Below are 27,703 nucleotides of genomic sequence, written 5' to 3' on the forward strand. Positions count from 1 at the left end.
AAACAAAGCTGGGGCATAGAAGCAGAACCGTGTGGAGGGACAGTAACTGTGTGTATATGTAAGCATTTAAACACTGCAGAGAGTAGAATTAACAGTATTGTAGAAATTCATTTCACCGAAACAATAACGTGGCGCACAGTGTGACGTCAAAAAATGCGCACACCTTTGACGCTGCGTTTTCTCCGTTTTTCTAGTCCACACGTAAATGCAAAAACGGAGTTTTCAAAAATATCCACCCTGGCCGGAGTTTTTAAAAATCTTCGTTTTCAGTGACCAAAAACGCCGTTTACGTGTGGACGAAAGGTGCAAACGCATAGAAAAATCTGCGTTTTCAAAAATACCCGGGTACGTGTGGACGTAGCCTGAGCATGCACCGGTTTATTGTATTTCCAGACTTGCTTTCGGCACAATTTACAGCGCACGCTACTCTGTTTTTTGTCAGACTTGAAATAGCCGAAATACCTTCACACTACGGAACTTCTTTGGCTCTTCCGTTCGACAATCTCTCCGGCATTGGAACCATCATCTGTTTTCTCTTCGGTAACCTTCGGTCACGCTCGGTTGATTTTTTTTCTAGTCGGCACACTCATTTCCTCCATTACCCGGACCGTATGGTGGCTGGCTGCTTCCCAAACAAATACACATGTGCGGCTTGGCACTTGTGCTGTACGTAACAAGTCACGTGACGTGACGCTGCGGCTGTGATTGGTTCGGCTCTGGGCTACTTAATTTGGATTGGCTGTTCTTTTTTTTTTCTTTTTTTTTTAAGAGGACAAGAGCGGCGAGGTCTATCGCGATAGTTTAACTTTTCTATCGAGAAAAAGTTATATCACGATACATATCGTTATCGTTCTATCGCCCAGCTCTAGTTCAAAGGTTTATTACATAAACGTAAGCTCAACTTATCCTTGTTTTATATCTCATGTATATATATGGCTTCAAGCTCATGTACAGTGGTGTGATTCAAATATTCAGCCTTCAGACCAACAGCCACTCTATTTCACACAGTTCTACTCAGCCTGCTTCATGTGACAGGGAGCAGCTATCTCATCCACCCTGTTTACAAGGGGAGCCTTTCCAAAGACACTGGCTGAAACAAAAGCAGAGGGGAGCTAAACCAGTCTGTCCAGCTCGTACACCCAGTATGAGATTGGAACACAGTCTAATAAATAAAAATCTAAAATCAGGAGCAGAGAAATGTTATTATGGTTAAAGAGACCTAAAAACAGCTGAACTCTTCACTTTTGGTGAAATGTTGAAACTTTTCTAATCACAGAAATAGACAGTTTTTAGGTTTTAAACTTTAAACTGGTCTGAATCCATCATAATGGGAACAAAAGGATAAAAAAATCCCTTGTGAACCCAACAGAGCACCTCAGTAAAGGACGTATAATTCTTCTCATTGCTGCAGGCAGGCCGGCACACTGATTCGTGTTGATTTGTGTACAGTGATATTAAAAGACAAGACATTTGAGAAAGATGAGATACTTCAGTTAAAGGGCTCAAAGTTCTTGTATTATGAATGACACGAGTGTTGGAAAGTGACAGAGAGGCATGCAGTGGGAGTTGCTTAACAATCCTACAGGAGGAGCAGCCAGACTTGATCCTGTCTCCAGCCTCGAGTCTTTCTGCAGCCAGTACAGCACAGACTCCAGCAGCAGGAAGAAGAATGGCAGAGCACACGCTTAATGCAGAGGACATGGCTCTAAATAAACTGGGCGACATAGAGGTAAGCATCAAGCCTGTCTTGTCCTCTCTGCCCTCGGGGGCCACGGTGCTCGTAGCTGAAATGCCTAAAGTTTGTCCAGTTTGAGTCGGCACATCATGAAGCTGTTACTGAAGGTAACGGCAGAATTGTATATGGAATTATAGCTTGTGTGGGGAAAAACAAATTTTTTATCCTGTCTTAGGGCAAACTGACCAAACTTCTGAAGCAAAAGTAAAGCTGTGGCTCTCTCCCCACCGGTCATTTAGACATGGGGCTTTTTCATAGAACCAGGTGTAGCTTCTTTCTAGCAGGACTTTAGTCTCACCCACATGATGTTCTACATTTCTGTTTCTGAGGAGCCAAAAGAAAGGTGGATCAAAAAGGCTAAAACAGCTCATTTTTGACCTTCGATGAACACAAAGGCCCAGCATGAGATAAATAAGGATCATGTTGAACTGTGATTCAATAATAAAATTAAGGTATTTGATGTGATCTTAAGAAGTCTCTTTTAATCCTACCAATAAATTTAACAAAGGCTGGGGCTGTGTGTCGTCTTAATGTCTTTGGCTTTTGTTATTCCTGATTTATTTATGTGGTGAAGCTAGCGATGGGCATTCTGAACCTGCTTTAAAGTAGCTGAAAGTAACTATGTGTTCTCTTAATGCTCAGATCCACGTCAGGCATGTGCAGGCTATGCTATAACAAAGATAACCTGTACAGTGATGAAAACTGAGAACGTCCAGGTGAACACAACCAACCTTTTGGGATTTACTTGGATGTTTGAGCATGCAGCACTAATCCCTGACATCACATCAACCTCGAAGAACAATCAGAATGACAAAGTCACAAAAAACAAAAAGATTAATGATTCAGTTCAGTGTCACTTCATCATTATGCTATTAAAGTCCATGATAACAGGGAGAGAAAATAGGAACGACCCCTCTCCAGTGTCTGTTCCACTGATCAGCTGTACAGAGAGCTGAACGATAGCTTTGGGGCTGAGACAGGGCTGCACCCCGGTGTGACGTCTCACACCCTTGTGCTACACAGCTGGACTTAAGTAAATGTCTCAGCTGGTTGAAACTTTCTCACAGTATTTCTGAGATACATGGCGGCGGTCACCTGGATTTATCAGCTCAGACACAGGACCAGTTCAATTGTTCTCCGCACATACATGTTTTCATGTGATAAGTTGGCAGGTATGTAGAAAACCACACCTCTTTGCATGTTAGCCCATGTTAGCTCAGGTGAGTCAACATATGTTATTCTGCCACTCCTACCTTTGTCCTTAATGCCACACCCCAGGGACAGGTAACTAAACGTGTGTGGAAAAAAGCGTGGACACGTGTGCAGAGACGTCACACTGTTAAAGAGAGAAACATTGTGAAAAGTTATTTGACTTTGCATTTGTGTTCCTGCTCTCGTACCTAACCTGTCCTCTCACAGGCCCAGCCTAGAAAAGCACTCCGACCGATTGACATGAATCACTACGCCACTAAGAAGCGTGCGGCTCAGAGCATGTTGGACGTGGCCTTGCTCATGGCCAACTCGTCTCAGCTGAAGACCATCCTTTATGTGGGTCCGCAGTATCGTTTCTATGTCCCCCTCATCCTGCTGCTGACCCTGTCCTCCGCGTTACAGGTCATAGTGGGGCTGCTGCTCGTCTTCATTGGCAAGTGACATCATTGACTTTGTCTGAATGAAAATGGCTTAAAGAACAGCTGTGCTTCTCTCTGTGTTATTCCAGTTTGAGTGAAAAATACTTTCAAAGTATTTTTAGAATAGAAAAGAATAGAATAAACCTTTATTATCCCACGGATGAGAAATGTGGGTGTTACAGTTCTTATAGCAGGGGCAATATAAAATATAAAAGGAAGACACAAACTGTTCCTATATACATAAGCAACTGAAGTTCGTATATACAGGTAACAATGCACAGAGCTATATATTAAATGTGCAGTAAACAAACAAGCTGGTGAGTAAGATGATCAAAGAATGTTGAGCTGCATTATAGAGTGTGACAGCCCCTCTCCAGGCTCAGACTGAGGTTAAAGATGGATGTGGTAACCTCACAGAGTTGATCTGCACAGTCCCTCAATAGTCTGGAGCTGATTCCATCCGGACCCGTGGCCTTCCTGGTTTTCCTCTTCCTCAGCTGACTTTGCACCTGGTCAGCTGTGACGGAGAGGCTGCAGTGTGGGACAAAGTAAATGATGATTGCTGCTAAAGAACTGATTGAAGTTTCTTCGTGACTTTTTAAAGAGCAGGATAAGTTTGGGGGGTCTCTCTTCTGCGTAGTGAAAAAATGACAAGAGGATGTGAATCTCAGATTGATTGTGATTTTAATGAAAGGAAGAAGTGACGCTGAAAACTAGTTCATGCATTTATTAGTTCCAGGCTGAACTACTGTAATTCATTATTATCAGGATGTCCTAAAAACTCGCTGAAAAGCCTTCAGTTAATCCAAAATGCTGCAGCAAGAGTCCTGACAGGGACTAGAAAGAGAAAACAGATTTCTCCTGTTTTGGCTTCCCTTCATTGGCTCCCTGTTAAATCCAGAATTCAAACTCCTGCTCCTCACATACAAGGTCTTAAATAATCAGGCCCCATCTTATCTTAATGACCTTGTAGTACCACATCACCCTATTAGAGCACTTCGCTCTCGCACTGCAGGCCTACTTGTTGTTCCTAGAGTATTTAAAAGTAGAATGGGAGGCAGAGCCTTCAGTTTTCAGGCCCCTCTTCTGTGGAACCAGCTTCCAGTTTGGATTCAGGAGACAGACACTATCTCTACTTTTAAGATTAGGCTTAAAACTTTCCTTTTTGCTAAAGCATATAGTTAGGGCTGGACCAGGTGACCCTGAATCCTCCCTTAGTTATGCTGCAATAGACGTAGGCTGCCGGGGATTCCCATGATGCATTGAGTTTTTTCTTTCCAGTCACCTTTCTCACTCACTATGTGTTAACAGACCTCTCTGCACTGAATCATGCTTGTTATTAACCTCAGTCTCTCTTCCACAGCATGTCTTTATCCTGTCTTCCTTCTCTCACCCCAACCGGTCGCAGCAGATGGCCCCGCCCTTCCCTGAGCCTGGTTCTGACGGAGGTTTCTTCCTGTTAAAAGGGAGTTTTTCCTTCCCACTGTCGCCAAAGTGCTTGCTCATAGGGGGTCATGTGATTGTTGGTTTTTTTCTGTATCTATTATTGTAGGGTCTACTGTACAATATAAAGCACCTTGAGGAGACTGCTTTTGTGATTTGGCGCTGTATAAATAAAATTGAATTGAATTGAAGGTAAATTACAGCGCAGGAACACGAGAAAACACGGTGATGCAGGACGCTCGCAATACTTTGGTCACTTCAGTGCACGCAGTCCCACAAAACTGGATGTCACGACGCATAAATGTGACATATTTTACTCCATATTCATTCCTGCTGTCTTACTGTTTATATTTTACTGCTGCACAGTCAGCGTGCAGCACCTATCATGGAATTTTGCATGTACAAGGACAGTAAAAGGCTATTCTACTCTATTCTATTCTATTGTCATTTGCAAACACTGATGCAGCCGTGTATTTATGTGGAACATTTGTAATATTACTAGACATTTGAACCTAGGCCAATATCAACGAGTTACAGCAGCTTTGAATTCATTTCAGACTGGATGTAGCCAGTTACAATTCAAGTCTCACATAAGAAGTATTTTGTTAACTTTCAAATCAGATAAAAGCTTCGTTGAAGAGTGCACGGCATCACTAACACCTGAGGGTGTTCTATAGCAAAATCAACTATGATGTGCAAACGTTTGGAGGCCTCGAGGGCCAAAAGGTCAGATTGCTGACTCACTGACTCAGAACAGGACGTTTACATGGAACTTGCTTTTGACAAATATTGCAGTACCTCCACCTTTTTTGGGTTGAGCTGTCCTATATACATTATAGCCATCAATACTTATAAGCCTACTTGTAATACATTTGTTTAACCAGTCCAATGTGCCCATTCACGGAGCATATCCATCATGGAACATAAGCGACCAAGATGGATATGATGTGGTTTAACATTCCCAGAGATAAGAAGTAGCAGAAGAACGACACGCTTCAGCTTAAAGATTTCCTAGAATTATTTTTTAGAATCTAATTCTATTCTAAAATCATGTTTAAAGGAAAGTACAATTGTTGTGAAGAGCCATAACACAAATCATTTGGGGCAGTTCCACAAAAGAGAAGAACAAGGGCACAGGTAAAGACTTCATTCACCTCAGTGCACCGTCACTTTTATACACCACAACATATATTTGCACACATGCTTGTCCTTATTTATATTCATACCTACATCTCTGTATTCATCAAGTCAGCTTAATATTTATCTAACAATGTCTCTGCTTCTACACTAATTGTTTATGAGTTTGTTGTATATTTGCTGCTCTACGACGAATAAGGTTTCTCTGATTCCAGTTAATGTCCATTAAATCTGCGTGATCAATGGCATGCAATAGAATTTAATGGCAAAAAAGCATTATTTTTTTTAACACGTTGGGGGTTGACATGTTGTTTTAGTGAACGACCTTGGGTTAAACTAACTCTGATCAGCTGTATGGAAACAAAATCAACAGACTCTTCATATCAGAAGCTCAACCTGCACTGTGCTCACAGCACAGTCAGCGCTAAATCTGATTTGAACTGACCAAACTATACAGTACCTGTATGAATACTATGAAGGCCGGAAGTGAGAGGCTGTGGAGTGGGACGGTCTGTGAGACTGAGATTACCCAGAATGCACCAGTGAACGACACAGGAAATCATTCCTGGCTGTGGATACCTCCCTGCACAGCTCCTCCATCTAATGCACGACACACACTTTTGTTCTACGGTGAAAATAACAATTTGTTACAGTTTAGCCTAAAATGCCAATGATATATATTTCTCCTCTGCAATATTTTGGACATTTATAATGGAGCTATTTATATATATTACAGCTACACCTTATATTTTGTAACTGTGTAATGTATTGTGTTATTTAATTTTGTTCAGTGTTACTGCTCTTATTGACTCGGAGCGACTGTAACCACAGAATTTCCGCAGGGATTAATAAACTCTTTATTTCACTTTCCAGCATGCAGAGAATGTGTTAAACGTTTTTCTCTGCCACCTACTAATAATATACACAAAGAACATAAAGGCTTCCACCTGGCCCAAATGACCACAACTACGACATATTTTCAGTGTCAGTTCATCAGATGATCAGTTTTCAGGATTCGGATGTATTGTTTGGTCTATTAAATGTCACACACTTGCAAAGAGCATGGTTTATTTGAAGACACAGAGTAATCAAACACCTCGTTTTGTTAAATCAGAACATTTTGTCTTCTGAAAGTTTTATTTCTGCTTCTGCCAACATGTTTAGTTAACGAGCTCGACTGGACAGAAACAATCACAACTGCTGAACCTGCACTGTGCTCATGGTTAAAGCTCCCACAACATTTTGTCTTCTGAACATTGTATTTTTGCTTCAAAACTGCTTCTAGCACAACAAGAGTCAGCGGAGGCTGGAATGAGACTTAAAAAAGCTTCAGTCCACATTTCAGTTTGTTGAGCTCGCTGTTGCTCCAGAGGAGGCCCTCAGCTGGCCGGGCTGGAGCCGAGGCCCCGGGGATGCTGCTACGTGTCGCGCTGCTCTCCAGCTCCACTGGCTGGTCAAACACAGTCATTATCGAATAATTGTCCACCATGAGGCACGACGGGTCGTCCGACTGTCCAGGAACTTTACCAAGGGCGTAGTTCTTCCATGTGACATTATCAGTGCACACCTGCCACGGAGAACCTCTGAGGGCAAGTGCTCTTTCAGCCTGCACGTCTGCCCATTTGCGCTCCTCACTTCTCTCCGAGTCCATTGGTGAGGAATGCAAGGGACGGGCGTCCTGCCGGGAGTGTTGCATCTGGTCCAGCAGCATCCTCACAGTATATATGGGCTGCTGCTGCTTCTGCTGCAGAGGTGTGCTGGCCTCTGAGCGCTCTGTCTGTGTGTAGATGGAGCAGAGCTGGAACAGCTTCTCTCTGGTTTCCTGAGGGGGGGGATGCTCCATGTCATCCAGGACTAGCTGGATCAGGTGAGGTGTGCTGATGCAGGGGGCATCCAGACATGCAGAGAGAAGCTGCTGCCACCTCAGCTGGATGCGGTTGATGAAAATCCTGTCCTTCGTTCTGGCTTTCTTCTGCAACTTTGTCTCAAAATGATATTCAAATTTGTTGTTGTTGCAGAGGAGGACTTCTGAAATCCATGCAGAAATATAGAAACACCTGTGACTGTTGGGCTCTTCGCTGAGCAGCTTCAGTTCCACAAAGAGCTTCTCCAGGAAGAGGTGAATGAAAGACGGAGAGTTAAGCATCTTTAGCAGGGGCAGCCAAAAGCGCAGGAAGGTTTGTGGGACTCTGGGCTCAGTGGGACTGGCACTGTCAGAGGTTGCACAGCCTAATGTTTCCAGCTGCTCCATGGTAGGAACAAGAAAACCGTCTTCCAGCAGCACATCAATCAACAGCTCACTGGACTCCAGTGCAAACTGCTTGATCTCACCCAGCAACCAACTCATGTCTGCTAAGGGGGCCTGCCACAAGCTCTTCTTGTCTTCAGGAGACCCAGCATCAAAAGCTTGGTACTGGTCCTTCTCATAAGAGATCAGCAGCTCCCGAGCGTTTCTGTAGGCATCCACTTCTTTCTGCCTGGCAACGAGCTCATCTTCCTGGCGCTTGACGTCCGCTTCCTCATCCTCGCCATCCGACTGCAAGTCCCAGCGCTCATCGGGGGCTCCTCCCAGCTGTCTGGACCAAAACTCCTGCTGGAGCCACTCCAGGACCACCTTACACCCCTTTCGGCACCATTTCAAAGAAGGAAGCGTCCGATGCGTGATTTCGTGCCTCAGATTCACCACCCACTCGGGGATGTTCAAGTTTCCAGCCAGTCGCCTCAGCGGCCGGGCTGTTCTTCCCTGCTGGCGCTCCGTGATAAGATTAACAAATCTTACCAGGGCCGTCCCGTACATCAGGGTCAAGTCATCTCCGGTAAGCTGTCCGGACCGGTCCCGCACCTGGCAGCGCACGAGGTCCGCTGTGCAGTCCACGGCCACAGGAAAACTATTAGCGCACCTGGCCTTCCAAGCCGATATCCTCTCTAACGCAAACCTCTGCAGAGAGGAGTCCATCGAGTAAAGGTAGTCCCGAACCTGATCCCACTCCGCTTTGTTAAGCCAGGCTACCACATGGCGTTTTTTCTCAGAGCCCTTTTTCTTCATTGTGCGCGCTCCGGACCTCACGCTCAATCTCTCACTCACCGGGAAAAAGCCGCTCGCCTCACGCAGAGACCACTCGCAGATTTATATGACACAGGACCGCGTTCAGAGCTTCGAGTTTTACCGTCGCTTCTCGCACAGTATCCAGGAAATGACGCTAACGTTTTCTTCGGCTTCGTTTGCGGCTGACGTTCACCCTGCGGGCACGCTGACGCCTCCTGCTGGATTGGAGGATGGAGCGATGGTTCTACAGAGCGCTTATTTACATGATGCTGGTCATAAACGAGCTTTCTTTGGCTATGGTGATGATCACAGTTTATTTACATACTCTATAAATTCACGCTGTTTAGTTTTAGACACTGCACTTTTTTCTTGCATCGCATTCATTTGGACATTTCAGGCTATTGTTGCTTTCATGATATGACTTGACTAAAAGAAATGTTATTAAGGAACCGGACCACGGCAGGTTTTAGAAAACCCATCCAGAATAATTTTGTAGGCCCATACAGGGACCCCAAAGGTCAAAGCTTCTGTTGCCCTGCTCACGCAGTCCTACCAACAACTACCCACTGTGAAAACAGGCAGGTAATAACGTTTTGGCACATTATTTATGATAAGAACCCACCGTGAGGGGAAATGCAGTTGTGGAGAAGATGAAACCACAGAACATGTTTGATGACGCTGTCAGAAATATGAAGTTGGGAAAAAGTGACTGATGCAAAGCCCCAGTAAAGTGAAAGTTAAAGTGGATCTTATTGATATACTGTAAAAGAACTGAAGAAATGAACGATATCAGGCTATATTGCATTTTCTCAGACAGACTAATTTATCTGATAGCCTTTGATTTTTGTTTTCTTTCTCCGAGGGCAGCTGGATTAACAGCGTATTGATTTATAGGATAAAATATCAAAGAAAAGATGTCTAGTTTGACTTTGGTAAGAGACATAAATCCCTTGAGGACTGTCAGGAACAGCACCCCGTGTAAACATCAGCCGACATTCCTGAGTGGCTTTCCCCTGGTCCTCACGTCACGCCGAAGGATGGCGGTAATGCACACGGTCGCTGTTTGACAACCGCCAATAAAACCCACGAAGAAGAACCCGAGGTCGGTTTGGATAATGGCGGGTGTTCTGATAGAGAAACAACTTGCTCGTTATGTGTATTCTTCATTGGAGGTAAACATTAAATACAATATTAACTAAATAAAGTCATAGTTGTGCTCACATAGCATTAAACGCTGCTCTGTGATTTGTTTGAACGTGAGCGGCTCATTAATGCACTGAAATGATGCAATGTATTTATTATTCATGTATCTGTAGAAGTTTACTGGCTCAATGGCGCCATCTTTCAGAGGCAGTAGACAAAAGGCTGAGGTGGCTTGTAGAGCAGAACGCTGTGGTGGGGAACTCCAGGCCTCGAGGACCGGTGTCCTGCAGGTTTTAGATGTGTCCTTGATCCAACACAGCTGATTTAAAGGCTAAATGACCTCCTCAACTTGTCCTGAAGTTCTCCGGAGGCCTGGGAATGAAACAATCATTGGATTCAGGTGTGGTGACCAAGGGTGAGATCTAAAACCTGCAGGACACCGGCCCTCGAGGACTGGAGTAGGAGACCCCTGGACTAATACCATGAGTGTTGGTGAGCTTTTTACTCCCCAGTGGTCTGTACCATACAGCAGACCATAGTTTTATGGGTACAGTTCAGTAAAAATAGTCCACCAGGCCCCAGCAGTGTGCACACAGTGAGAAGGCTGGGACACCTATCACAGCAGCTGTACCCTAATTCAATTAATCAGGTGGAGGAAAGATTAAAAGAAATGACCCTACTCTCTCTTTTTAAATAAAGATCAAAACTATTAACACAGGCCAAAATGGTTTGCAAACATGCTTTTTATGCTATACAGCTGGACGTTAAAACGTGTTTGCATGTTTGCAGACCTCTAAGCAGCACTTAGAGGTCCTGCAGTTTTTAGATGTGTCCTTGATCCAACACAGCTGATTGAAATGGCTAAATGACCTCCTCAACATGTCCTAAAGTCCTCCAGAGGCCTGATGAACTAATCATGCTTTTTATGCTATACAGCTGGACGTTAAAACGCGTTTGCATGTTTGCAGACCTCTAAGCAGCACTTAGAGGTCCTGCAGTTTTTTGGCATTTCTTAATTTGGCTTCATTTTTCAGATCCAGAAGGGCCCAAGCAGGGTGTGCTGGTACACAGTACTTTAAACCACATCGTGGTCAGTGTGTTAGCGCAGCATCCCATCTGCTGAGACATTCCAGTAACAGTCCAGCTCATTGACCATAACACAGAATCCACGTTACTGTCATTCTTAGCCTGCTGCTGTTTCTAGCCAGAAGAACATGGAAACATTAGATCACTAAGGTCTTTCAACATGGCAACAAAAATGATGTCAGCTATGCAGACATACGGTTTCTCGTAAAATGTCTTCATTACATTTTCTTTTTTTTTATTTTTACAAAAAATACCTTTAATAATTTGCCTCGTTACATTTCTTGTCAGTGACATTTTATTAAGAGTGTAATTCTTTCTGCTTTACAGTGACTTAAGAAACTGTATTATTGTTATTACACACTGTTACACTGACGCACACTGTTTAGGAGTGATACTTTACAGAACAGCAGGAAGACAGCATTTCATTCTTGAGTCATTATAGGACAAAGTAACATTTTAAATCCTATGGAGCAGGTTTGGATAAGCTGGACAGAGGCAGGTGTAAACTTGTTACACAGCGCTGTAATCAACTCGTGTACTTTCACTGTGGACACAACGAGTCAGTGTGAGTCCGGTGTTTTGAATCTTCTTCGGTTTTCTTTCTCTGATGCTACATGATTAAGTACATCTCAAAACTCGGGTAAATAGAAAATAATAAAAAAGGACACTGCTTAAAACTGTAATAAAACAATTACATTTGACCCTGAATTAGATAAGAAAAAGGACAAATGGATGGCTTTAATGTTAGAGGAGCTAAAACAGATGTTTCAGACAGAAGATGAACTGGGGAGCTGCACCAAAGGCCAGTAACAGATAAATAAGTATTATTTTCAACAGTATTACAGGTGTACAAAATCAATACTGGCTGGTCACTAGAAGCTTTGGCTTTAAAGTTGGACAGCAGAATCTGAAGCTACTGTAGCAGAGTCCAAGTAAAAAGTGGTGAAGCTCAAAAATAGAGTCTCGATGTGACATCGATGGAACAATCCTTCCATCCAAAGGAAGATGATTCCCGAATGAACAACTTCCACTGTTCATCACACGATGTAGGCGTAGGCGTAGTAGCACACAGCTGATAACACAGCTAAAGGCAGCAGCACCAGAATCATCTTCCACAGGCTTCCTGTGGACTTGTCTCCAGTGGGCTCCCCTGATCGTACAGAGGTGTGATTGGTGGAGCTGTAGGTGACCTGCACGGCAGCCCTGAGACACAAAGGAGAAGAGGTGGGTTAGATCCGGCTATAAACTCACGAGCTCAAACATGTGACTGCTTCATACTGCAGGATTCACTCTGTGTCAGCGTCTGGTCCCTCCACTCCATGTTGCTCAGTGCTTCGCTTCACCCTGTGTGCAGGAAACACACAGTTCAATACTTAATGTTCAAGCCAGCACTGGGTTTGTTTCACTGCACTACATTTATGATACATTTTAGGTAAAGTTACCCCAGGGTTTACCATCAACGTGTCATCACCATTATGACTGAGCTGACAAGAACAGTGGATTTTATTAACACACATAACAGATTTGCACTGGTAGTTAGCTGCATGCACTTTTTGGTTTAAGGATGGCTGGGTATTAAAATGTTATCAAGTCCAATTAAATAAAATATCCTCAAACAAAGGTCAAGAACGTGATAAAGTCCCTCACGTGGAACAAATGGCAGTAAGTACCGTGGCAGCTGCATCAGCGTCAGCAAGTTAAAATAATGAAATGCTGCAGTTTGAGTTTCACATGTAAACCATCTCTCTGCTTCCCTCGTCACCTCCTGGAGTTCTCCCATTTTCACATGTAAATGATTTGATTGGCTGAATAGCATGTGTGTAGTGAGTTACAAAGCACACGATTGGTTGGTGTACACACAACAAGAGATAAAGGAAAACGTTGCACAGATTAATATAACGTTAGTGTAAATACTAGAAAATCCAACCTATCATCTTACAGTGTAAATCACAACACTGTACTAAGAAATGTGACTCTGCAGAGTTCTGACTGACATCTGGGTAAACAACAACAATCTGCCCTTTCAGTTTTACTTCCATGGTAGTGTGGACCATAACACAGATGAGGTGTGATAACACCAGTGCAGTTTGGGAGAATTTCATAGAGGAAATAAAAGCACAGTGTTGTATGTGGGCGGTGCAATATAATCAGCTTTAAGACTATCCAACCGGAGCGGTGTGCTGTCAGTTAAGTAAACAACATTTAACTTCTTTTTGCAGTTAACACTGAATGGAACGATGTTTGCTAACTGGGTATTAGTTGTTTGTAAACCAGTCTGGTGGTTGTTGGCAGGTTTCAACTGGTGTTTCTAAATGGTTAGTAGAGAGAGTGGTGCATCGAGAACCACCAGTATCTCGCCAGTCAAGGTGAATGTTGTTTACCCATGAATGCCACAAACCCACACTATCATTTTTATGAGATTCATGTTCTGTTTAATCTGCTTCACTATAGTTTCATGTCCACATTTGTGCATGCACACACATGCACCATGTTTGAAATGCACGTGTCAGCGGAGCGGCTTCATCGATCCATCATTGTCTCAGAGGACAAGAGGATCTTAAATTAGAGCCTCATCCAGATGCTCTAACCCAGGGATGTCCAACTCCAGGCCTGGAGGGCCGGTGTCCTGCAGGTTTTAGATCTCACCCTGGGTCAGCACACCTGATTAGTTTATTACCAGGCCTCTGGAGAACCTCGAGACATGTTGAGGAGGTCATTTAGCCATTTCAATCAGCAGTGATGGATCAAGGACACATCTGAAACCTGCAGGACCCTGACCCTCGAGGCCTGGTGCTGGACACCGTGGCTCTAACCTCTCCTCAGCCGTGCGTTTGCTGCTGAAATAGTGTCACTAGTGTTGTTTGTGGGGACAATGAAGACAGGCCTCCATGAGATCATTAAAGAGTCACATTATAATCAAGGTAAACGTACTTTGCAGGTGATGATCTAAATAAACCCTCAACACCTCAGCCTCGCAGGTCTCGACAGAACAGGTTGCTGCTCTTTTTCTGCTAACAGGTTAATCAGGATGTCGTGTTGCACGAGTGTCTTTAATGTGCCTTGTGGTGTTCTGTGTGGGTTATAGCAGTACTCACATGTTGGCAGAGCGCTTACGTGTAGCCTGTCGAAATGAAAGCAGGAGTAATTGTAAGATTGTCTTTTTCCAGAGTAGAGGAGTTGGCACAAAAACAAAGGGGTAGGCAGACAATCAGGACTCACTGCACTCTGGTATGTGATGTAGGTAACTTCCTCCTCTGTAAAAAAACAACACGAAACACAAATCATCAACTATTACCTCAAAGTTACACCTCCAAATCTGATCAGAGGACAGAAACAGGAGGAGCAGAGTGAGCCTGAGAGCGAGCTGCTGGGGCTGACCTCTTCATACAGACCAGTTATCATCACTGCTGCTGTTTCCATAACACTAACGGATTTAAACTTCAAATTCACAACTATGAAGGGAAGAGAGTTACAGTTCACCACCAAACACCACAGTCTCCTGACTTTACCCAATCACCGTTTGTGTGTTTAAGATTGGAGCTAAATGAGCCCGATCCTTAGTATTCTTCACTCTGACTGAAACACTGACGGCTTCTACCTCAGGCTGCTTCCTACCTTCCTCTCTGTAGTAGGTCTTATCAGAGGACGTCTTCACTGAAGCCTGCTTCATTGCCTTTTCAAGCTTCCTCTCATACAGATGCCGAGTGGAGTCTGTGTTCACACAAAAACACTTCTTCAGTATGTGAACAAAGGACAGACACTTATTTAAATAAATGCTGGAATGAATTAAAAGCAGTTTTTGGGTTCACATGACCTTTTGTAATGAATGATTTTAATGTCACGTGGATCCATTTTTATGATGCAGTGTAAGCAGTTTCCACATACTGTCCACATATACCAAGCCAGACCTGACGTAGCGGTAGCCTCGCGTTATAAACTTCCAGTGTGAAGGAAGTTTCCCGCAACATTTTCCTCATGTTTCAGATGCAGAACAGCGCTCACGTGGATAATCTGCGTGTGTGGAAAACACTTCACGGCGCAAAACTGCGATCCCTGTGTGTGTACTTACCCACGATGGGTCCGTGTTTGATGCCATACTGAGAGAGCAAGCTGCCGAGCTCCTCGTCGCTTTTCTCACTCAGAGACATCTGCAGACAGACAGATTCAGACATGCGCCACCCTGCGCTCCGGCAGGGAAACCAACAGGCTACATTTCAAAACCAAACTTTATTAGTCAACGTTTAAGACAGTCGTACATGTTGTAAAGCGTTTACTTCTTTGGGCCCCGTTAAAATGAGTTTCCCCGCAGAAACATAGTTCCGAGAACTGACCTGGCGGCTTTTTGCGTCCCTCTCGAGAGAGTAAATCACGCTGCCACAAACAAATGAAAGCGGCGCATGAACAAAGCTGACGGTAAAGTGGGCTGAATGTCACTCACCTTTGGAATAAGACGACGGCTGTGCTGCGTGAACTGAGACGAAGGAAAGTCGGGCACAGCAGTAAAGCTCACATGTGGGCGTAACTTCTCCAGAATTTGGAGACGTTAGGTTGGCACACCCGCAGAGCACCGCTGATCCTGCTAACCTGACCTAGCCTTGTTCTGTAGCACGGTTACCAGTGCTTTGCTTTTAAACGAGTAATCAGCGCTCAGAGCGGGTCCAATAGGACCTTTGTTATCGGCAATCTGTGTAACATAATAGATATCCCCCTCCCGCCGATCCATCCTTCCAGCCCGGGTCCTCTACCAGAGGCCTTGAGGGTCCTGCGCAACACCTTGGCTGTTCCTAGGACTGCGCTCTTCAGAGACTGGGAGGACTCCGATTATCACTGGGACCACCGGGAGCTTCATCCTCCACATCTTCTTGAGCCCTTCTAAGTAATTTCATGTCATAAACTTTTGTCTTCTCTCTCATAGCTTGTGTGTTTTTTGTTGTTGTGAACTGGTGCTCTATTAATAAAACTGAAACAATCTTTCATTCTTTTCGTGGAAGTTTGTTCAGTGCATGACACGCATTTAGTTTCTATTTCACTCGTCTGTAAATATCGGCTCCCTTACATTAAGCTGGAGGGAAATAAAGACAACAGATGCTGAAAAATGGCGACTAAATGAAGTAAAGACATTGTGTGAATACATTTTTATTAGTGCTCTGTGTAAGACTTTATAAATATAAAGCAGTACTGCAAGTCTCCTCTGCTGGAATGCATAAAAACGTGATTTTGTCTGGTACAACGGTAAAAGGATCATCATCTTTGATGTTGTACTCCAAACAACAAAAACTTTAATGTTCATTACATTTATGTCAAGTTTTCATGAAACCACGCAGAGTTGAATCACTCATCGCTCTGTGTCATCTCTCTAAGGCACTCCTTCAGGTTATCCACCCTTTCAGGTGGAGCCTTCTGTATGGTCTGCTCCAGCAGCCGCCGTACTTGATCAAGCCCTCCTACCTTAGGGGCGTTCTGGCGGAAGAGGTAGCCGCAGAGCTGATTGTCATGGCAGTCTGGAGAAAGCAGGCCACACAGAAAGCGCAGGAACATGTCAAAGTGACCCAGTGGGTGGTTAAAGGTTCGCACCAACGCACACTGGATCAGGCCTGCGATGGACTTGGTTTGTTCTTTGGATGCAAAGATCTTGGGCATGTGCAAGATCCCAGAGTCCAGGACGTTCTTCTCCTCTGTGCGAAACATTGTGAAGACATACAAAGCAGCCATGAACTCCTGCAAGAAGGAAGATAGAGCTTCTTAAAGCGTGATCTCTACAACATACAAGTTTTTCACATTTTTGTGTATGTCACAAGAAACAGTTGATTACAGTGGCTCCTCGTTTATCGCGGGAGTTACGTTCTAAGAGTAACCCGCGATAGGAGAAATCCACGAAGTAGCCAGTTTTATTTTTTTACAATTATTATAGATGTTTGAAGGCTGTAAAACCCCTCACTACACACTTTACACACTCAGACAGACACGAACATTTTCACACTTTTCTCTCTTGTTTAAACGCTTACAGTTCAAACCTTGGTAGGAAAATAAGTCCAGTATTATAGAATGAAACCAAACACACCCGCGGCTGCCTTTCAGGGCGCAAAACGTTTCGTCGACAGTGTTTGTTGGAGCAAACCTACAAACATACAGTGCAGCACTTCAGAGTCACACTGCTAGCGATCAAAGATTTATATAAATTTGACAAGCTGACCACATTCTGTACTGTACAGGAGACACGGCACGAGATTGATTAACAGTGGCCTGCAGCCAATCAGGACGCAGAACACAATGCGCTGTAAAAAATAAAAAATGCAAAATTGCACAAAAAAAATCAGTGAAACAGCGAGGCTGTGAAAGCTGAACCAAACACTGTTTCTGTGGTGGGTGGGTTGATCCCTGGCTGCTCCAGGCTGCATCCCAAATGCCTCGGGAAAGATGCTAACCCCCAAGTTCAGATCTAATGCTCTGCTAACCACTCCCTGCAAATATGATATAAATTAAACAGAAACAAACAGAAAATAAAAAATCTACACAAGGATGCTAGGGTAGCTGAAACAGAGGGAGAGATGGGAAAGTCTGCAGCTTCAACAGATCCCTACATGTGAAGTGTATGTTTGATATACTAGAAGGCGTGTTAGTGTGTAAGATGCAATGCAGCTTGAGTTGTGCTAGCTTCACTACCTTTATGGAGTCAAAGGCTACGTTCACACTGCAGGTCTTAATGCTCAATTTTTTTTGATCAAATCTGATTTTTTTTTCTGTCTGGTTGTTCACATTACAAATAAAATGTGACAGCAAACATGCTCTACTGTGAACAGTTCACGGCCCTCAAAGCAGCCCGCATGTGCAAAAGAAGACGTCACACACAATATGTCTGTGAAGGTTCTCAGTCATCCAGGTCATCGTAGTCTAAGGAGCTTGGAAAGAAAAGCGTCTGGACTTCTTTGAGTTGCTTGAAGACGTTTCACCTCTCATCCGACAAGCTTCTTCAGTTCTAAGGGTCAATGGTGGGGAGTCCCAGAGAGTCCCACACCAGCGAGGGAGGATAAGAAAGACAGACGCAACAGGCCTGTCTTTAAATCTGGGACTCCCCACCATTGACCCTTAGAACTGAAGAAGCTTCTCGGATGAGAGGTGAAACGTCTTCAAGCAACTCAAATTAGTCCAGACGCTTTTCTTTCCAAGTTCCTTAGACGTCACACACAACGTGCTCCGTTTATGGAAGTAAAAATGGCGGCTACAGAGCAAGTAGGTGTTGTTGCAGCAGTCTATCAATTTCTGCACAGTCGTAACTGACATAATTTTGACGAATTAATTAGAGAAAGAAGGACACTGAGAAAACAGAGAGGGCCTGTGCTTTAACAATGGCCGCCATGCTTTCTCGTTTGTCTTCTCCGGCGCTGATAATTGGCGTCTGTCTTGTGTCAGTGACGTAAAAGACGGATTTAATGCAACATGACCATTCAAACAACAGTCGCTTTCTAAAACATCAGATATGTATTGGATTCAGTACCACATACGAAAGTGACCCAGATCGGATTTGTGCCGTTCACACTGTCATACCATGATGGGATATGGGTCGCATAGGGTCAGAAAAGTCAGATTTGATGCGCTTTCGCCTGCAGTGTGAACGTAACCTTAGACAGTAAAGTTTATGGGAAGGTTGATGTCCGAGCAACAGGAACCTGTGAAGAGAGCTTATGTCAGGTCTGTTTGAAAAGAATAAGCACGAACATGTTTACCTGGAAGGTGAAGTGGATAAAGGAGTACACTGTCCTCCCATTGGCAGCTGGGGCGGGGAGCGCAGTGCACATGCCGCAAAACACGGCCACCTCGTTCAAATTCAGGCTGTACTCCTTCAGATCGTCTTCATAGAACACGCTGGTATCCTTCTCCAGCATTTTCAAGGCCATCCTTCCCAACTGTACCACCAGGTTTTTATCTTCAGTGGACCATTTCTGAGTGCAAAGAACACAAGAAGATAAAAACAAAGCTCTGACACCGAACATAAGCTTTGCAGTTCCAGGGCAAATGCCTGTTCATCGGTCTTAATGGAAATAAACTGGGATTTGACTGTGTTTGATTTATTGCTCCTTTAAAGCTGGGCCACATCTGGACTTTTCTGTTTCAACAGCTCTTCTTTTCACAGCAGCTGCGATGTCATCCACTCTGCTGCTTTGGGACTGCAGCGTACACCCGACAGTCATACATTAACACTCAGTTACCGACAGTATAGACAGTATATGACCCATCAAAGTCATACTAAGGCTGTAACTTGGCCAGTTTAAAAACAAAGACAGTATATAAAAGATGGATGCATCCTCTGTGACATCACTTCAGAAACTCGTGTAATACACACTGTGGACAAAGCCGCTCTTTCTCTCCTAAAGCTAGCAAACTAGAGCAGCAGTAGTTTGCAGCAGGACTGGAAGCTGTTTGGAAATGAAACACAGACACGTTACCAGCTCATTTTCCCTCCTGTCATAGTAAAACTGCAGCCTGCGATTCATCTGGACCATCAAAATGTTGACATGGAACGGCGTCAGTCTGGGAGGATCCTTCCCGTAGCCCCGGTAACGGTAGCAACGCTCGAACACCGTGGCCACCATCCAGCACACAAACGGGTGTCGAGCGGCCATGACAAGTGTGGGGAGGCGCTTAAAATGAGACAAGATCTTTGCTCCCAGATCCGTATCGCTCTGCCAGCGATTCTTCAGGTAGGACTCTTTCATGTCATCGCTGCGGACAAAGGGGGCAAACGGATTAACTCACAGCACTGAAACTAAATCACGTGCACACAGACGTCAGAAAGAATCAGCCGCCATACTTGAAGCCCTGGATTTCTGTGACCGCATCGATGAACTTGGAAGGTATCTGTGAGACAGCCCCCCGTCTGCCCAGGATCCAGAGGCGGGCGCCGCGGAGCACAGTGCCTCTGATGATGTTTACTACCAGGACGTCAGGATGTGCCGGAGTGTCGTTGTCATGTATGACTGGAGCATTCTGGAGACAGAAAAAGGAAACAGACAGAAATGCGTCTGATTGAGTCAGCCACTTATCTTAGCAGCCAGGTTTATTCCTGCTGGCTAAACCTGCTCAGTTACAAACAAGATCGTCACAAGTACTTTACTCTATCTTCATTTAACCTCCTAGGACCTGACCTCCACATGTGTGGACATCACATTTCCTTTAGAAATGTGTGGTTTCTTGCACATTGAATTTTGGTTTGTCCAGACCACAACACTGAATGTTGGGCCTGATATCCACTTACAGGGACGTTATGCTGCCACTGTTCTATCCAAATGTAAAACGAATGTCCTCGTGTGTGGATCTGATTTTTCTCAGAAACAAAAATCAGGTAAGAAAGAAAAAAAAAAAAATCACAAAATTCTTAGTTTTTACATTCATCAGGTCCCAGTGACAGAGCTCAGGTCAGTAGGTTAATATAGCTGTGTCATGTCAGGATATCATTGCAAAAACAACGCCATGTGCTCCTAGCACACACAATGCCACTGCTCAAGCATCGTCCTCTGTGGGGAACATGATGCTGTTTTAGAAGCAGAACAGCTCTGCTGTGAATGATGCCGGTGACGTTGTGGGAACGAGATGAAGATGTGTCACACTGACACTACATATCAAAGATGGTTTGATGAGTGTGCAGCTTGTTGTGTGGTTGGAAGGAGGTGCTGCTGCTGTTCTGTTTAGTTAGTCTGAGAACAGGAAGTTAGTCTCACAGAATAAAAAGGGTTTTCACTCAAATCTTTAAATATCCAAGTGTGTTTGTTTCCTTTATGTGACTTGAGCCAATGATGTTAATAAGTCAGACATCAAAGTATGTGAATGGATGGGTTTACCTCCCAGTCCAAAGAACTCTGGTAACGATCAAATGAGTCCATTATGATGAGAAATTTACATTCGTCCTCCTCCAGGAAAGGCTTTACGTCTTTGCAGTCAGAATAAAAATATTCAATGATTTCCATGATGGACATCGTCTGAGAAGGAGGGAGGTGTTTGTTTCGCAGGACCCACAAAGATCTGAATGAAAGTTTGATGACAAACTGGATATCCTGGATAGAAAGAACAACAGAAAAGCTTTTGGTAATGAGCGAAACACAGGAACAGTAGCACAGCTCGTCTCTGCTGCAGCTGGAAAACCAAATACTGGCGAATCAAACCAACTACGCTGTGTGCTACTGCAGTGCTCAGGCTTCACACAGTATATAAGATGATAAAAAGGGAAATGTAGACAAAATATTGTGTAATTCCAAATATCAAACACATCTAGAACTCACACTGGCTTTCATTTATGGAACGAGCTAATTACAGCCCCTAACCCAGCATTCAGGAGGATGAATGGATGGATGACATATACAAAAAGTTCATTCCCCTTACAGCTGTTATCAGAGTGAAACAGACCGAGTGAAGCTGCTGGGATTTCTGTGTTCTTTCAAAGTAACTGCTAACGCTCTTCATGTATCAAGTGCACGAGACTGGAAAATAGTTCAAACAGTGAGCTCCTGCTGGAGTGACGGTATAACCACGTGTTTATCCACAGCAGGGTCCAACCCGAACGCTTTTTCTTGTCAGGACTGGCCTGAGGCGCTCATTGGGTCAGGATACGCAGAATGTAAAGCATAAAGGCTCAGAGAACTCAGACCTCCCCACTCAGGACCAGCCCAGAACACACCCTGCTGTGGCTTTACTGAAGCTGTGATTTGTAAACATCTCACCTTATTGGCCCGTTGTTCGGCCCAATCCAGGCAGAATTTTCCCACACACACACTCATGCCAACTCCTGGAAGCCCTGTGGTCACCAGCGTCCTCACCGGAGTGCCGTCATCTTTCTTTAGTCGGATCAAATTGTTCAGTCGAACAAAGGTGTCAGGGCTGGGGACCGGGACAGGGGACGCAGGTGGTCGTAAATCATGGGTGGGATAAATTCCTCCACAACCAGAGGTGGAAATCTCCGGCTCCACAAAGACCTTGTCTAGAAAGTTCTGCTTCCCAGCTTGAATGACTCCCTCCCGGATGACTTGATGGTCTCTGAATAAAGCCTGCTGCAAGCGGAAACGCATCAACGCTGTGTCGGAAAAGATATGGAGCAAAGTGAGAAAATGACATGTAGGAAAGAAAGAAACATTCAGTCCTTCAGGTACGTGTTGTCTAAATTCTGAGAGCTAAAATGAGATCATTCATCATCATTCAACAACACATCGCCTACAGGGGAAGTAAGAGGTTAAATCCAGGACGTCACACAATCTATTTACAAGTCAAGAAGCTTGCAGACAGAGCAGGGGTGTCCCACCCCAGGCCTCGAGGGCCGGCGTCCTGCAGGTTTTAGATCTGACCCTGGGTCAGCACACCTGAATCACATGATTAGTTCATTCCCAGGCCTCTGGAGAACTTCAAGACATGTTGAGGAGGTCATTTAGCCTTTAAATCAGCTGTGTTGGATCAAGGACACATCTAAAACCTGCAGGACACCGGCCCTCGAGGCCTGGGGTTGGACACCCCTGAGACAGAGGTCAGAGAATAGATGTTCGAGTGTCGGCAGACAGCAGGAGCATCAGAGTTGCACATCGAGCTACAGCAACTTTCTTATTTGTGATGATTGGAGCAGCAGATGCTTTGTAATGGCATGAAAATATAAAATGTCGTTTCATTTTACACATGAGTAACCCTGCTAGTATATGAATTGTTGAGCCATGGCCAAAAACAATTATATTGTCACTCTGACTTAAACAGTCTCATCTCTGACACAGCGACCACAGCGATTCTGAAGTAATCCCATTGAGGCTTCCCAGAGCTGTTCCCGCAGATATTGGATGTCATTTGCCGTGAGGCATAAAAGCACTTTGACCCTTCTTGAAACAGAGACATGAACATACTCTGCTGATGGTGCTGAAACCTCCTGAAAGCCCACGCACTGTCCGCTCACCTCTCTTACACATGTTTGACAGCTCCTCTGCTTCTGGCTTCTTGTTGATATGTTCCAGATTTGTTATTGTGCGAGTCAGAGCTCGATCTTGTCCTGCAGAGCACAGTTTGCATCCAAAATAAAAGCAATAAGAATGTGTGACACAAGTGTCCATCACAGCAACGACTGTTTCAGCTGTGAAATAAACTTTTACACCAAAATCCCCCCACAGCTGTAAAAGACTGGTTGGCAGCTGTTGCTCCTAAGTGTGGCCCAGCCAGTGATTAGGCTCCGGGAAACACCTTTCCACACGCAGGTTTGGATTTTTCCCCATAAACTCCTTCATTTAGAAACTGCTGCTTTAGTTTACTTGTGTTGTCTGTTTGACATTTCAACTTGTTTGATGAGTTGAAACATTTAAGTGTGACAAACACACCAAATAATAGGAACTCAGGAAGAAGGCAAAGACTTTTCACATCACTGTAGGTGCCACAGCTGTGCTTCCTTACCGAGGACCTCCAACAGCCGGTCTACAAAGTCCAGTATGTCTCCATCGTACATCTGGTTCAGCTTCAGGTCAGCCTCCCACTGATAAAACCACGACTTGAATTTCATCATTTCTTCCCAGGACAGCTTGGTCAGGGTGCTCTGAATATTCTACAAATAAAGAGCACCTTATGAAAACACAACTTAAGACGATGTCTTGTCTTGCTGAATGCTCACGTACTCAAACCCATGGACATGATTTATCAATAAAACTTGTAACAAAACGGCAAAGTTGCTCTGAAATTTGTCCCTCGACTGCCAAATGGACTATCGGGATTTGTTCCACCCTGAATGTTTCATGTGTGCGCCCACTGCAGGAGCCTGCTCTGCAGGACTTCACTCTCAGGCGTGTTTTGGGCAGAAAGATGAAGTAACAGCAGAACAAGTGGAAAAGTCTCAAATGGACTGATTGGGTGTTTCAGGGTTTTCTGGCCCCGCAGACCTCTGACTAATCCAGAGAAGCTTCATCTGTAGCTTTCTCTGACTCTGTGTCAGCCCCAGTGTGTATGGGACAGCTGTCACACACACCTGCAGCTGTGACCAATCACAGCCAAGATGTAAAACGTCTTTATAACCTGAGGAAACATGACGGCTGCTGTTTGTCATTGTGGCACTGATCTTCATCACACTGAAAATGCAGACAGACGTCTGAAGGAAAAGCCTCCTGACAGCAACAAGTTCCAAACACTTTGGACAGAAAATGGTGATTACACTGTGTTATTCAATGAAAACGTCTTTAGCGTGGACACCAAGCGATAGCTTCAGTAAAGACAGACAGGCTTTGTACCAACCCTAAAGACATGAGGCAGATCCTGTTCTGGGTGCAGCCTGCCGGGCTGGCTGTTCTCGTCAGGCATTGGATCATCTGGTTCAATGGGCTCAGGCGGTTCTGGAGAATTAGTTATTAAATACTCATCTTCTTCCTCATCATCTTCATAAAAGTCCAGATCAACAGAGCTGGGAGACAACCAGAAGCACAGGGTAGAGTCAGAGACTGCTGCAAACACGGTTACACAGCACGCATCCTGCCTGACCCAACACTGGTGAACAAAGTGTGGTGGATTTCTATAAATATCACTCTTTGGCTCTTCTAATAATAACGTTTGTCAACAACATTTGTTTTTTTTAAGTTTAATGTGTTTGAAAAACAGAAGACAAACCAGCCCGGGTCCATCGTCATGTTAAACTGAAACAGTGTGTGTGTGTGTGCGTGCATACGTGCGTGTGTGTGTGCGCGTGCGTGCCACCTGGTATCAATGACCACAGCTCCGGGCGCTCTGGTCTGCTGCGTGGTCATGGTGTACAGGGTTTCTGGAGAGTCGGAGCGATCCTTGATCTGTATCCTGGTCAGTATGAAGAACAACAAGCTGTAACAGGCTGCAGCAGCTCATATCATCCACACCTGCCATCCTCTGTAACTCTAACAGGATATTCAAATGTACCAGATGAGCTGCTGTAAAATGACTGCCCTGCTTTCAAAAGCAGAAAAAGAATTATTGTCACTTCTGTGTTGCTGAGCATTGAAGAACAAATCCAGAATGGCTTGTGGCAGCGCCCCCTGCATAGAAACAGCGCAGGTCCAATCCACGACATTTTTTAAGAACTCTGTACTTCGTTAGCCTGTATTTAAACATGACAGTGAAGTTGAAGCCTAATCCTAACAGCAGGATCAGCTGTGTTTAGCTGCACTGTCTTGTGCATCGTGCTGACTGTGCAAACTTTCTTGCAGCTCAGACAGTGGACAGGCTTCATTTTTAATACAGGCAATTAACTGGAACTAAGGGTGGCAGGCTAACTGTCCCAAAAACACACAGCAAAGAGCAGAAGTCTACAGACTGAAACTTCAAATCAGATAAAACACTCAGGACCAAGTACCCTGTCCCTGTGGGAGCTCTCGGTTCAGGTAGTTTTGCTACCACGTCTGCAGCTTCCTGCTTCTCCTCCACGTTGTCCTCCATGTCGTCACTCTCGCTCTTCATTGAACCGTAGCTGGACGGTGGCCTTTTCCACTTCTCCTTCTCCTCGTCCTCCTCATCCTCTCTCTGGAAAATGCTGGGTGAAGGAAAAGAAAGTTTTAGTGTGCACCTGACTGTTTCTTAAACATCATTCTTCTCACATATATTCACTCATATTAAGTTTTGGTTGTCTGGCTGTGACAGAGAGGTGTAAAGGTAAACGTTTTTTTCTGAATTGCCACGTTGCTTTCTGAAAGACGCGCCTGCACTTACTCGTTATTGTTTCGTTACTACATTATTGGCTCCCTCGTCAGCCACTTTATGTTTTCCTCCTCTGTGTTTCAGATTTCTGTGACCGAAGCTAAACTCGCTCCATCACATCCCAACTGGCTCCAACTTAAACCAATGAATTCCTGATGGTGCTAAAGGCTGTAATACTAAAGCCAACAGGATGGTAAAGAACAGCAGACAGTATGAGAGCAGAGGGATGTTCAGAGTAGCTTTAACAGCTTTTTCAAATTCTAAATGTATGTGTAGCTTATGGCATTGAAACATGAAACATGATGTGCACAGCATACAGTTGTGTTCCTTTGCAAAGGACGGCCCAGTGCATCCAGGTGCAACAAAGGGAGCAGTGAACATGTTTCTGGAGCACTCACAGCTCTCCTGGATCCATGACACAGTGACACATGCAGGAAAAAGAAGTCTGACTGGAAATTCATAGACTAGTTTTCAGCAAAGATGGCGGTTGGCCCACAACTGCCTCCCTGAAGTTAACAGCAGAAACGTGAAACATCAGCCAGTCACAGTGACGTGACGTTTACTTCACTTTCCTCGCTCGCTGTAAACGCGGATTTCACTCGCTTTCTTGAACTCTTGCCCCCTGTGTCCACACAGCTGGGCTCTTTCTTTTCACTTGTCTCTGCTGTGACAGGGAAAAGGTCACGCAGGAAGAGGCGTGACGGGGGGGCTCGCTGCATACCTGATAGTAATAAATGCGTGTTAACACTTGAGTCAGAGCTGAGTGGTCTGTAGCGCACAAGGAGAGTAAACTACGAGGTCCCGTCGGAAACACTGCTTCTCTCCTGAAGTCGCACACAAGCTGGGAAGATAATGACAACACCCACCTTTCGACCTCCGTGTCCGGGTCCATGTTTGTGGTTGGAGCAGACTGGCACGGCACGGAGCTTAGGCGGCTAAATGTTGCAGCACACAGTTACTTTAACACGAAAACAAGCCGACCGGCCTGCCGCGCTGATTAAGCTAAACTATACCACTTCCAACTTTCGTTTTCGACTCGTTTCCTTCCGCGAGCAAAGTGCAACGCAAACCCTAAGACTTCCGGGACAGCTTTTCGAAATAAAACCATGATCGTCGTTAGATACGAGTATATTTTAGAAAGCTACGTGTGTATGAAAACAGACACCACGGGCAGTGCTCGGGGCTGCAACACCGCTGCTGTAGACCGCAGAGCTGCGCATGATCTTAATCACGGTCATAGAGCAGCTCAGATGTTAGTTTGAGACATATTCGGGCTTCATAAGTTAGTCCATCCATTTTTATTGTATTAATTATTAGTAGGATTTTTGAATAAGGTTAAAATAATCCCAAATAGTAGAAAAATCAGATTAAAACAAAAAAAATATTTCAATAACATAAGCATAACATTTATTTGTAACATTTAAAGCTATTGTTAGTGTTCGACATGACAAACGTGGACCTGAATGAGCTCCTCATCTAAGAGAGATGCGGTGTTATGTTGTGAGAAAAGCACAGGGCAGCTTAAATCACCATCTTTTCAGTGTTCCAGGGTCTCCTCTAAAGAATTGTCTTTACAAGTTCAAGTGTACCACTTCCTACTTTATTAGGCAGATCTGTAAAATCCAGTGTTGTCTGTACATTAGTAATTCATATCAGTTCTTAGCAGGTCAATTCAAACATTATTTTCTGTTTATTTTCTATTGTTCTAATGTCCTCATAAACACAGGACGGGCAAACTGTTAATGCATGAAAACACTGCAACACAAAAGTCCAAAGATGACTTTTTGCGGGGACTTTTCCAAGCCCTAGCAGGAAAACAAA

At 44.4% G+C, this 27,703-nt stretch overlaps 4 protein-coding genes across 7 annotated transcripts; 1 reads left to right on the forward strand and 3 right to left on the reverse strand.

Moving 5' to 3' along the window:
* The first annotated feature begins 1,379 nt into the window (after nucleotides 1–1,379).
* Nucleotides 1,380–3,428, forward strand: LOC113013486 (ninjurin-1). Its single transcript, XM_026154432.2, has 2 exons — nucleotides 1,380–1,729; nucleotides 3,155–3,428. Exons 1-2 carry the CDS (start codon nucleotides 1,523–1,525, stop codon nucleotides 3,386–3,388), a joined length of 441 nt encoding a protein of 146 aa, XP_026010217.2. The 5' UTR covers nucleotides 1,380–1,522; the 3' UTR covers nucleotides 3,389–3,428.
* Nucleotides 3,429–6,997: 3,569 nt separating this feature from the next.
* LOC113013931 (ribosomal biogenesis protein LAS1L-like) lies at nucleotides 6,998–9,154 on the reverse strand. The gene has a single exon (XM_026155167.2). It carries the CDS (start codon nucleotides 8,990–8,992, stop codon nucleotides 7,265–7,267), a length of 1,728 nt encoding a protein of 575 aa, XP_026010952.1. The 5' UTR covers nucleotides 8,993–9,154; the 3' UTR covers nucleotides 6,998–7,264.
* Nucleotides 9,155–11,498: 2,344 nt separating this feature from the next.
* Nucleotides 11,499–16,040, reverse strand: emd (emerin). Of its 4 annotated transcripts, none has more exons than XM_080295458.1 (7): nucleotides 15,660–16,040; nucleotides 15,291–15,369; nucleotides 14,837–14,932; nucleotides 14,441–14,475; nucleotides 14,317–14,342; nucleotides 12,512–12,565; nucleotides 11,499–12,424 (listed from the first exon to the last, which is right to left on the reverse strand). In XM_080295458.1, the coding sequence occupies exons 2-7, from the start codon at nucleotides 15,367–15,369 to the stop codon at nucleotides 12,259–12,261; spliced, it is 456 nt and encodes a 151-aa protein (XP_080151584.1). In that variant the 5' UTR covers nucleotides 15,660–16,040; the 3' UTR covers nucleotides 11,499–12,258. The 4 variants fall into 4 exon arrangements, with proteins under 4 accessions (XP_080151584.1, XP_080151582.1, XP_080151585.1 ...); XM_080295456.1 differs by having other exon boundaries at nucleotides 15,291–15,401; nucleotides 15,660–16,029; XM_080295459.1 differs by having other exon boundaries at nucleotides 15,553–15,673.
* Nucleotides 16,041–16,341: 301 nt separating this feature from the next.
* Nucleotides 16,342–26,961, reverse strand: nlrc3l (NLR family, CARD domain containing 3-like). The gene is made up of 12 exons (XM_026154170.2): nucleotides 26,749–26,961; nucleotides 25,542–25,718; nucleotides 24,914–25,009; nucleotides 24,458–24,623; nucleotides 23,630–23,777; nucleotides 23,142–23,234; nucleotides 21,934–22,283; nucleotides 21,058–21,270; nucleotides 20,031–20,206; nucleotides 19,666–19,942; nucleotides 18,946–19,161; nucleotides 16,342–16,939 (listed from the first exon to the last, which is right to left on the reverse strand). The coding sequence occupies exons 1-12, from the start codon at nucleotides 26,772–26,774 to the stop codon at nucleotides 16,553–16,555; spliced, it is 2,325 nt and encodes a 774-aa protein (XP_026009955.2). The 5' UTR covers nucleotides 26,775–26,961; the 3' UTR covers nucleotides 16,342–16,552.
* Nucleotides 26,962–27,703: the final 742 nt, after the last annotated feature.

This window comes from Astatotilapia calliptera, chromosome 20 (genome assembly GCF_964374335.1).
Source record: "Astatotilapia calliptera chromosome 20, fAstCal68.1, whole genome shotgun sequence".
In the NCBI taxonomy this organism is placed as follows: domain Eukaryota; kingdom Metazoa; phylum Chordata; class Actinopteri; order Cichliformes; family Cichlidae; genus Astatotilapia; species Astatotilapia calliptera.

What these genes read in the sequence shown, in the direction of transcription:
- LOC113013486 (XM_026154432.2), top strand. Translation starts at nt 1,523, where the DNA reads ATGACACGAGTGTTGGAAAGTGACAGAGAGGCATGCAGTGGGAGTTGC. An exon ending in ATAAACTGGGCGACATAGAG is followed by an intron (nt 1,730 to 3,154) that starts GTAAGCATCAAG and finishes GTCCTCTCACAG; the next exon opens with GCCCAGCCTAGAAAAGCACT.
- emd (XM_080295456.1), bottom strand. Translation starts at nt 15,393, where the DNA reads ATGTCTGAATCTGTCTGTCTGCAGATGTCTCTGAGTGAGAAAAGCGAC. An exon ending in ACATCACATACCAGAGTGCA is followed by an intron (nt 14,343 to 14,440) that starts GTGAGTCCTGAT and finishes TCATTTCGACAG; the next exon opens with GCTACACGTAAGCGCTCTGC. An exon ending in GGACCAGACGCTGACACAGA is followed by an intron (nt 12,425 to 12,511) that starts GTGAATCCTGCA and finishes TTTGTGTCTCAG; the next exon opens with GGCTGCCGTGCAGGTCACCT.
- nlrc3l (XM_026154170.2), bottom strand. Translation starts at nt 26,774, where the DNA reads ATGGACCCGGACACGGAGGTCGAAAG. An exon ending in AGAGCTCCCACAGGGACAGG is followed by an intron (nt 25,010 to 25,541) that starts GTACTTGGTCCT and finishes CATACTGACCAG; the next exon opens with GATACAGATCAAGGATCGCT. An exon ending in CCGAACAACGGGCCAATAAG is followed by an intron (nt 21,271 to 21,933) that starts GTGAGATGTTTA and finishes CTTTCTATCCAG; the next exon opens with GATATCCAGTTTGTCATCAA.
- LOC113013931 (XM_026155167.2), bottom strand. Translation starts at nt 8,992, where the DNA reads ATGAAGAAAAAGGGCTCTGAGAAAAAACGCCATGTGGTAGCCTGGCTT.